At 25.3% G+C, this 12,256-nt stretch overlaps 1 protein-coding gene across 1 annotated transcript in view; it reads right to left on the reverse strand.

The window, feature by feature from the left end:
- Positions 1-12,060, reverse strand: part of LOC147471207 (uncharacterized) — a 15,487-nt gene extending 3,427 nt beyond the window's left edge. Inside the window, exons 1-2 of the mRNA XM_086539457.1 lie at positions 12,056-12,060; positions 11,802-11,902 (exon numbers count right to left, since the gene is read on the reverse strand). Coding sequence (XP_086395583.1) covers positions 11,802-11,902; positions 12,056-12,060 — 106 coding nt within the window. The remainder of the gene's footprint in view (positions 1-11,801; positions 11,903-12,055) is intronic.
- Positions 12,061-12,256: the final 196 nt, after the last annotated feature.

Consider the following 12,256-nt stretch of genomic DNA (forward strand, 5'->3'; position numbering starts at 1 on the left):
GATACTAGGCTAACTCAGCCTACTTTGTAAACTCCTTATTCGGTTACGGATCGACAGAGCGAGTCAGGCTGCCACTAAGGCATGTCATTCCGCGTCTATCACACCTCATTTAGCTTTGACAGTTTAATGGGATCAGAATTTTAATTTGGAGATAAACAAGCAAGGCAAAGCTGAATACCTGCATCTGGGCCAATGATACACACGCGCTGGAGTGCTGCTGTTCTCCTAATAACACATGATTTTTTATATCTTCTTTCTCTTGTTATTTGATTTCTCTCTCTCTCTCTCTCTCACCTTCTCGTCACTCTAATATATATTCATGTGTAGATCAATTTCGTTCCAATATACGAAGGAAAGTGCAGACTGAGTATCTGCAGTTTTGAGTTGAAGTTACAGTCATGCATAAAACTAGCATCACTTTTACAAATTCTTTTTTTGTGTTTTTATCAATCAAATTTCTTCTCTGTTTCTATGTCTGTTAAATATGAAATCGGAATCTCTCCATCTCTCTCTTCCTCTCTCTCTCCACTCTCCCCCCTCTCTCTCGTCTCATCTCCTTCTCTCTCCTCCCGCTCCTCTCTCTCTCTCTCGCTCCTCTCTCGCTCTCTCTCGCTGTCTCCTCTCTCGCTCACTCAACTCTCTCATGCGCTCCCTATCTCGCTCTCTCTCCGTCTAATCTCGGCTCTCATCGCCTCACTCGCTCTCCTGTCCGACCCCTCGCGCAATTTCACTCCCTCTCTCTCCTCTTCTCTTTCTCACTCACTCTCTCCTCTCTCTCTCTCTCTCCTCTCTCCTCGCTCTCTTCCGACCCCTCGCGCAATTTCACTCTCTCCTCTCGCGCTCTCATCTTTCTTCTCACATCACTCTCTCTCCTCCCTCTCTCTCGCGCGCTCTCTCTCTCTCTCTCACATCTCATCTCTCTCTCTCTCTCTCTCTCTCTCTCTCTCTCTCTCTCTCGTCCTCTCCTCGCTCTCTTCGACCCTCGCTCAATTTCACTCTCTCTCTCTCTCCTCTCTCCTCTTCTCCTCCACTCACTCGGCACGCCCCTCTCTTCCGCTCTCAGCCTCTCTCACTCTCTCTCCTCATCTCCATCGCTCTCTCTCTCCCTCTCTCGCTCTCTGGCCACCCCTCGCTCAATTTCACCCCCTCCTCGTCTCTTCTCTCTTTCTTCTCTCTCTTCTCGTTCGCACTCACTCTCTCTTCTCTCTCGTCTCTCTCGCTCTCATCATCGGCTCTCACCGCTCTCTCTCTCCACACTCTCTCTCCTCTCTCTCTCTCTCCTCTCGCTCTCTCGCTCCTCTCCTCTCACGCTCTCATGCCTCTCCTCGCCCTTTCTCGACCCCCCTCGGCTCAATTTCACTTCTTAGTCGGCGCGGCGTACATCATTTCGAAACGACAAGTAAATGGTAGCCTGAATTACTCAAACTCACAAACCCTACACTAACAAGAAACAAATACAACTATGACAACTCTACACTCTACAAAACAAAAACACAATAAACAGTAACAATACTAAACAATACAACAAAAACATAATACAACAACTAAAAAAACCCCTATCAAACACTACACAATCAAAAAAAACAGGTTATGACTTCACGTAGAATACTACACGAACAAATACAAAAATACCAAAACTAACAAAGCAAAAATAAAAATAGTAAGCAATTCCCTAGCAGAACAGTAGCAAACATTAAAAAACAAACGAAAATACATAACAAACACAACATCAACACAAACGAACGTACAAACATAAAAACTCGACAACATAACAATTCTAACAAAAACATAAGGGGGGACAAAACATACAAACAAAACATACAACAACTTACAATAAATCTCTACAAAAAAAACAACATAAAAACAACATGAACAACACTAGACAATTCTACAAAACAACAACAAAAAAAACAATTCTACAAAACAAACAAAAACTAAAACAATCTACAAAAAAACCAATAAACAAATCTAGCAAAACTCCAAATAACAAGCATACAACAAACAAACAATTTCTAGCAAAGAAAAACAAACACTACTCAGCCAACTCTAAAAACATAAAATAGAAACTCTAACTCGATCATGAAAAAAGACCTAACAACTACAGACTAACAAGCAGAGATCTACAGATAACACAAACAATCTAACAACATACAAACTCTACCAGAGTATAACTAAATCATTCTAAAAACAAAATTACTAATCAAAAAACAAAAACTACAAAAAATAAACAAAAAAAAAAAAACAAAACAACATAAGAAAGCTAACAAAAAAAAACACCTCTAACACAAAGATAACAACAAAAACAAACTCGACATAATTCAACTAAGGATAACAGAAAATACAAAAAACCACTCTAACTATACTATAAAAAACATACAAACAATCTAACCATACAAACAAAGCAACAACCTACAAACAAAAAAACAAATAACACCACACAAAACCACAACAGACAAATACAACATTACAAACCAACTCTACAAAGCCTGCTGGAGCAAAGACAAAGAAAAAACAACAACAAAAATAAATAACTCTACAACAAACAAAACAGAAGTAAACCAAAATACAAAACAAACAAACAAAAAAAAAAACTTCTACTAATAACACAACACAGCTACAAACAAAAGTAAACAAAAGAAAAAACAAGACGAAACAAAAAAAAAAACTAACCTACAAAAACACACAAAAAGATAATCAACAAAATAACAACAAGAACATTACAACAAACAAAAAAAACTACAGACAAACAAAAAACTACAAACACCAACACTACAAACAACAAAACACTAACAACTCAAACAACAAACAAACCACAAAATACAAACTACAAAAATAGGACTACGTAAAAACTCTACAAAAAACCATACAACAACAAGAAAATAACAAACCTAAAAACAAAGTAAACAACTATAAAAAAACATCTACAACAACTACAAACAAAAATACAAACATACACAAAAACAGAGATCTCTACTAAAAAACATACAAAAACAATAAAACAAACAAAATATCATAACAATTACAAATTCTACAAACAAAAACTAACAAATGAAAAACAAAGCTCTACAAAATAAACACTACAAACCTCTAACAAAACACAACAACAACAACAGAAGCATACAAACAACGAAAAATCACAAAAAAACTACATATAAAGCGAGAACTACCAACCAAATAAACCAAACAAAATATTTCACATAGAAAACAAACTTACACTCTACACTACAACACACAACAAAACTTACATTAATAACAACTACATCAAACTAAACTCTACAACAAGACACCCCTATAGGCCTTGTTGGATGCTAAATATACCATGATTTACTGTGTCTTGTCCACACCATATTATCAAACGTATCCTCTCTGTCTCTTCTCTGCCTGCCTTTCCTCTCTGCATTCCACTCTCTATTTCTGTCCGTTTGGTCCCTTTCTTGTCTTTGTGGCTTTCCATATTTCTTCCTATTTCTTGATTTACGTATTTTGCTGTCTCTCTCCAACACGCTCATCAGCCATACTCCAAAATATATAATATAAAATATATATATATATATATATATAATATATATATATATATATATATATATATATGTTTTTGTGTGGTGTGGTGTGTTTTGTTGTATGTAATTAGTATATAATATATCATATCATATCTATCTACTATCTCTCGATTTATATCTATCTATCTATCCTACTATCTATATCTATCATTCTAGATGATCTATCTATACACACACACTCGACTCCCACACACACACGACACAACACACACTCACACATCAAATTATTTATAAAATAATATTTATATATAATATCAATTCATTATATATTTTTATATAATTTGAAGTATAATGTAGTGTAGGGATGATATAACATACATATTTAATAATATAGATATATTTATATATAAGATAATAATACACTATATATATATATATACAAATATATATACTAATAGATAATATATATAATATATATAATATATATAAGATAATTATATAACATGCATATATTATATATATAAACATATTTTACTTATATATATATATATAAGATATATATATATATATATGTATATATATATATATATATATATATATATATATAGTGGTATATAGATATAATATATAAATATATTAACATATATATATTATATATGTGTGTGTGGGTGTGTGTGCGTAAATATCCTTCTCGAACCCAATATCTTTTACATGCATATCCCGATATACAAATACATAGTGTTTAGTCCATTACGCCCCCTGGTACCTACCCCCTTTTTTTCAGAATCCCGAAAAGCGTTCTACATGCAGTCCCAGGAGACACTCGCTCAACAAAATTGTACTCGACACATACACATGCAATAACAAACTCGGCCATGAGTACACACGGCAAGCACGCGCACCTCCCCTCACATATTGCACGGCCTTGTTTCGGGTCCTGTGCACGCATAAAGTAACTGGGATAATTGTTTCCATAATCCACAGAGCTCCCCCCAGGTAAATGTGCAGTTCCTTGTTAACACATGATTTTAAATTCATCGCATTATATACGTCGTTATGGTCTTGCCTTAGCCTCTACCTCCCACTCCTCTACCTTTCTTCCTCCTCCCCTCTTCCCCTCTTTCTTCTCCTCTTCCTTCTTCCTTGCAACACGGATCATTACTCTTGTTACCTGTCTTCTTTTATCTTTTATCTTATTTTTTCTTTATTGTCTTGGCTGTGGGCAAGGAGGGTGCCTTTCTTTCTTTCTTATAATAGATGCTTTTGTAACCAGTGACAGATAAGATATTTGTCTTAATGCAGGGAGGTATTAGTCTTAACTATAGTTTTAAAGGGACGGGTATATTGATACCCATAAAGGCACGTTCGAACACACACACACACACGCATACACACACATACAAACACACACACACACACTCAAACACACACACGCATACAAACACACACACACATACACACTCAAACACACACACATACAAACACACACACACACACACTCAAACACACACACGCATACAAAAACACACACACACATACACACACACTCAAACACACACACACAAACAAACACACACACACACAAACAACACACACACACATACAAACAAACACTCACACAAACAACAACAAAATCAACCCACTCCCCTTTCGAGGCGACAACATCACTAACTATAAAAGAACCTTCCAAACAAGAGTTTACTAAAGACGAGCATTCACTGTCCATTACTTCCTCAGTCATTCTTGAAACTTTTTCAAAATCAAAAAGCATTAAGGCTCTCTCATTAACAAGGACATGCAATCATGTGTAGCCAATTGCGTTTTTCCTTACATGAAGAATTATTTTTCACAGAATAATATGTAGATACATTAGCACAGAAACTGGGTAACCTTTACTAACATAAATTAGGTTCTGCCATACTTTTTTTTTTATTTTTCGTCTTTCTTCCCTTTCCTCTCTATCTCCTCTCTCACTCCCTCTCTCTCTCTCTATCTCATTTAGCATACGTATTTATACTGATATACCGATAATATATAACTTTCATTCTATATATATAGCTATATACCATATATATACATATACATATCCATATATATATATACTATATATAAATAATAAATCCCTATCATGGTTATAGAATGTATATATTGAATATATATTTATATATTAATATTAATATATATATATATATATATATTGGTATGTTAATAAATATATATTATACTATATATATATATATATATATATATAATTAATATATATATATATATACATGAATAGTATTGTACATATAGAAAATAACACATTCATCTTTACAACACACACACACACACATCCACAACACAACACAAACTCATACTATAATATATATAATATACTAATATATTAATATATATATATTATACTTTATTTCATACTAATAAAAAATATATCTATGTATATATATACTATATATAGTATGTATATACTAAATAATATATATATAATATATAATACTTTATATATATATTTATACATAACTGACATATATGTTTAAACTATAATATATATTAAATATATTTTATATATTATATAATATAATTATATATATATACTTATAATATATAAATATACATATATATTTCATATGCTATAATCATATACATATAATACATATGTGTATATATATTAGTGTATTAGCCTACTAGATATAGATATTAAAGATACCAACACACACACACACACACACAACAACACCAATATTATCATATAATTTATATATATATTTATATATATACTATAGTATATATATACCTATATGTATATATATACTATATAAATATATGTACAGATTATATATAAACTATACTATATATATACTATATCATATATATATACCTTTAATATATATATATATATATTATAGTTATGGTAACATATGTAATGTATGTATAGTATGGAATATATATAAATATAATATATACTACTATCATTATTCTTTATATATATATAGATCATGTATGTATTGGATATATATATATATATATATATATATATATATATATATATATATATACACGATATATATTGACTATATATATATATATATATATATATATATTTTATTGATGATTTATACATACATACATAGCATTCATATTTTTTAAGTTATATATATATATAATATATATATATATATATATATATACTATATATTATAAGTATTTATAATATATACATATCCATACATATATACACAACAACCACCAACATCTCACACACCTAGCACACACTTCAACAACAACACACACACAAACCCACCACACACAGCAACACACACACACAACACACACACACACACACACACACAGATCACATATTATATTGATATATGTGATATATATAAACTATAATATATATATGGTAATATGAGAGAAATATATATAATATATATTAACATACAAAGACAGTGTGTATATAGTATATATAGATATATATATATACTGATATTATATATATGTAAATAATATTATATATAATAGCACTAAAATATATATCATATATAACATAAACATATAAATGGTTTTACACATGTATTTATATATTCATATGTAAATATATACATAACATATGTCTAAGTATATATTATATACAGTAATTATATACTTTACATATATTTATATATATATACATAAATGTATGTATATATATAGAGTTATATATATATATATAATATATATATATAAGTATAGTTTATGTATATATATAGGAGTATTACATACAAATGTGTGTATATATATAAGATATACTATATATATATATATATATAGATTATATATATATATACTATATATCTATATAAGTACATAGATATACATGTATCATGTATTTATATATTTATATGTAAATATATCAAAAACTAAATATGGAATTATATATATATATATATATATATAATATAATACTTATATATTATATCTACATATATATATTGTTATTATATATAACCATATGTAGTATATATATATATATATCAATTATTTATATATGATATATATATAGTAGGTACTTGTTATACTATACATATACCTAAATATATATAACACTACCAGATTATAATATACTATATAAATAATATATTATATAATTTTTAAACAATTATCAAATCTATATATATATTAAATACCATATATATATGTATGTTAATGTATATATAGAGTATATAATATATATATATATAAACTATATATATATATGATATATACATTAATATATATCACATATTACATACATACCATATATATACTATAATATATATAAGTATTAAAATAAATATTATATATATATATATATATAATATAATATATCGTATACGACATTTTATATCATGTATATTAGTATACATACATATTGTATATATATATATATATATATATATATATATATATATATATATATATATATATAACATAATATATATAGTATATATGTATGTATATATATATATATATATATAATTATATATATAATATATTATATATTAATATATATATGTATATATCTATATATATATATAATATAACCTTTATTTATATATAAAGTACATATAGTACATACAGTATGTATATTTATATATAGTAAATATATATAATATATATCATATATTATATATATATATATAATATACTATATATAGTATATAATATCTATACACACCAAAAGCTACACACACACCCCCAGCACACACACACACACACACATATATATATATATAGATTAATATATACTAACTATATATATCTACCTCAATACTTATATATATATTATATAAATATATAATATATAAGGCATATATGTAATACAATAACATACATATGTAGGTAGATATATATAATTATATATATACTACTATATATATATATATATTACTATAGTATACTATGTAAACATGGCAGTTATACTATCCTATATATATTATATATATATTATTAATCTATATATATATATATATATATATATATTAATATATACTTATATTAAACATACAGTGAGTGTGTATGTGTGTGTGTGTGCTGTGTTGTGTATCATGTATATATAATACTATTAATAATAATTATTGATATTATATGATATATATATATATAATATATTCAACTCGATATCATCATAAAAATATATATATAATAATATATATTATATCAAATCATATATATATATTATATACTAGTTACTAAATATATACAATGTCAAAATGTATGTAACAATATAAATTACACATTCATATTGTACACAACACACCACAATACACACACACAACAAACACAACAATCGCCGACAAACCATATATATATAATATATATATATATCACCACTATATCATAGATATATACTAATATAATATAATATAAATGTATATATATATTTATATATGTATGTTAATTTGAGTTATATATATACTTATATATATATATACAATATAAGATATACTCTAGTATAATATAGATATATATACCATATACATGATAATACTCAAATATACCAACTATAATATCAAAAATAATCGTATATATATCTATAACTAAATATAACCTTATAAATAGATATAATCTATATATCGTATATATATACTATATATAGTATTAATTAAATACATATATATACATATGTATATATATACATATATATACTATATGTGTATATATATTACTAGGATTATCATGCTATAGATATAGATATAAAGATACACACACCACACACACACACACCACACACACATATATATCATATATACTCATAGTATACTATATATATATATTAATATTTAATATATATATATATACATAATATCTATATATACATAATATTGTATACTACTAATTAAATATATATATATAACTATAACCTGAAACTATATCAGATATATATATATATATACTATATAGTATATATGTTAAACATATGTACTCGTATGTATATATGTATGATAATATGAAATATAGAATATCTATATATATATATATATATATATATATATATATCGTTATATATATATATAATTGTATGTATATGTATTATATATAGTAGTGAGAATAGCATATAATATATATACAATATATATCGATTAATACTATACATATAGTAGAACTAGTCAATATATATTGTGTCATATATCATAGTATATATATATATATATATAAGATTGTATACATACATACATACATACATATGTTTATATATATAATATATACAATATATATTACTATATCATACTATATTTATAATATATTATAATTTATTATATATACATACATACATATAATACACAACCTACACACAGACCCACACCACACACAACACACACACACTACAACACACACACAACACAACACTACACACACCAAAGAAATATAATATATATATATATATAACCTATATAATAATATATCAATATATACTATCATAGTATACACCACACACTCAACTATAATTTATACCATTACAAATTTGTGTAAATATATATCCTCCGACAATCTATATAATACTATCTATATATATATATCATCACATATATCACTACAATGTAATGTATATATATTAATATGTAAATATATACATAACTATGTAAATCATCATCAATAATATAACACAATACATATAGCTATAACTATATATCCATATTAATGTATATAACTCATAATCATACCTATAACTATATATATATACTATATATATATATTTAATATATAAATGTAAAAAATATATCATGAAAACTCCTACATACAAAGTGGTATATATATATATATATAAATGATAAAATATATATATATATATATCAACAACCCATATATATATAGTATATATACCATATATCATAACTGGTCTCAAACTAATGTAATTTATATTTATATGTAAATATATACATAAATATGTATATATATATATATACTAACATATATATATAATATATATAAGAATATAATAATCAAACTTACATATATACTTATATAAATATACCATTATGTATGTAAACATATATATATATATAAGATATATATCCTATATATATATATATATATATACTAAGTATGTAAATATACATATACATACATATATATACATTATATTATAATATATATATATATATATATATAGGAATATATATTATATAAATATATATATAGAAATAACATATATCATATGTATGTATGTATATTTATATATATATATATCTATATATATATATATATATATTATATATTATACATATATCTACACATATACATACATCTAATATAATCATATATTATATATAAGATGATATTTGATATATATATACTACTTATATACTAGTATATATAATAAGATCAATTATAATTGTATATTTATATATAGTATAATAAATCACATACATATGTATATATATAATAAATATCTATATGATATATAATATTATATATATCATATATATATATACATATATATAATGTATATCATGTATGTATATATATATATATATATATATAACTATACTTATATATATATATAACTATATATATGTATATATAATAATGAATATAATGATATATATATTGGTATGCTTATAAATGTACATATATACATACATACGTATATTTATATATATAAATATATATAGTATATATATATATATGATATATATATATAAATCTAAACATATATATAATCTATACCACACACACACACTACACACTACACACACACCACACACACACACATATATAGATAAATATAATATATCGATATATATATATATATAAATATTCTACTATTCATATATTGAAGAGACATACATTACATATGTATCGTAGCTATATATATCTATATAGTATAATAACTATACAATACTATCATATAATAGTATGTATAATAGATATATATGTATACCAATATATATATATTATTCCTATATATATATATATATATATATCATATTATATATATATATATTATATAATAATACTGTTGTGTGTATGTGTAGTGTGTGTGTGTGTGTGTACTGTATGTATATATATATATATATATAATATATATAATATATATATATATATATATATATATAAGTATATATTAGATATTGCTGTGTGTTGGTGTAGGATGTGTGTGTGTGTGTATGTATATAGAATATATATCTGTATATATTATTAAGATATATAAACGATATATATATATATAGTGTGTCTGTGTGTAGAGTATATGATAATATATATATATATATATATATATATATATTATATATATATAATATATATAGATTATTAACTTAATGGTCATATCTAACTTACTCCCTGAGTCGAACCTCTGCCCTCGGGAATGACCCGAAGAGTGCAGTATTAAACGAACGAAGAACACTATGTACGACCCAACAAAAGGATTGTCGCAATACCTGGGGATCATTCAAGCTCAAAGATTTTACTTCTCTACTCCTACTGGAGAATGATAGCGAAGTTTTACAGATCAATCCCTCGTGGACCTCGGTGGTCAAAAGTCAAAGACTGAAGATTAGGGGACGATATAAGTATGGAACATAATGCCATACCACATTGATGCGGTATTGGCATTATTCCACGCGCATCCATGTATAATATATATATATATATATATATATAAATATATATATATAGATCATATATGTATACTATATATATATATTATAGAATATAAATATATATATATAATATAACATAAACATATGGTCCCATCCGCCTACCATAAGTATATGTATATATATATAAATAAA

The sequence above is a fragment of the Penaeus japonicus genome, unplaced genomic scaffold, assembly GCF_977035675.1.
Source record: "Penaeus japonicus unplaced genomic scaffold, GWHDUDI00000001_assembly GWHDUDI00000009, whole genome shotgun sequence".
NCBI classification, from domain to species: Eukaryota; Metazoa; Arthropoda; class Malacostraca; order Decapoda; family Penaeidae; genus Penaeus; species Penaeus japonicus.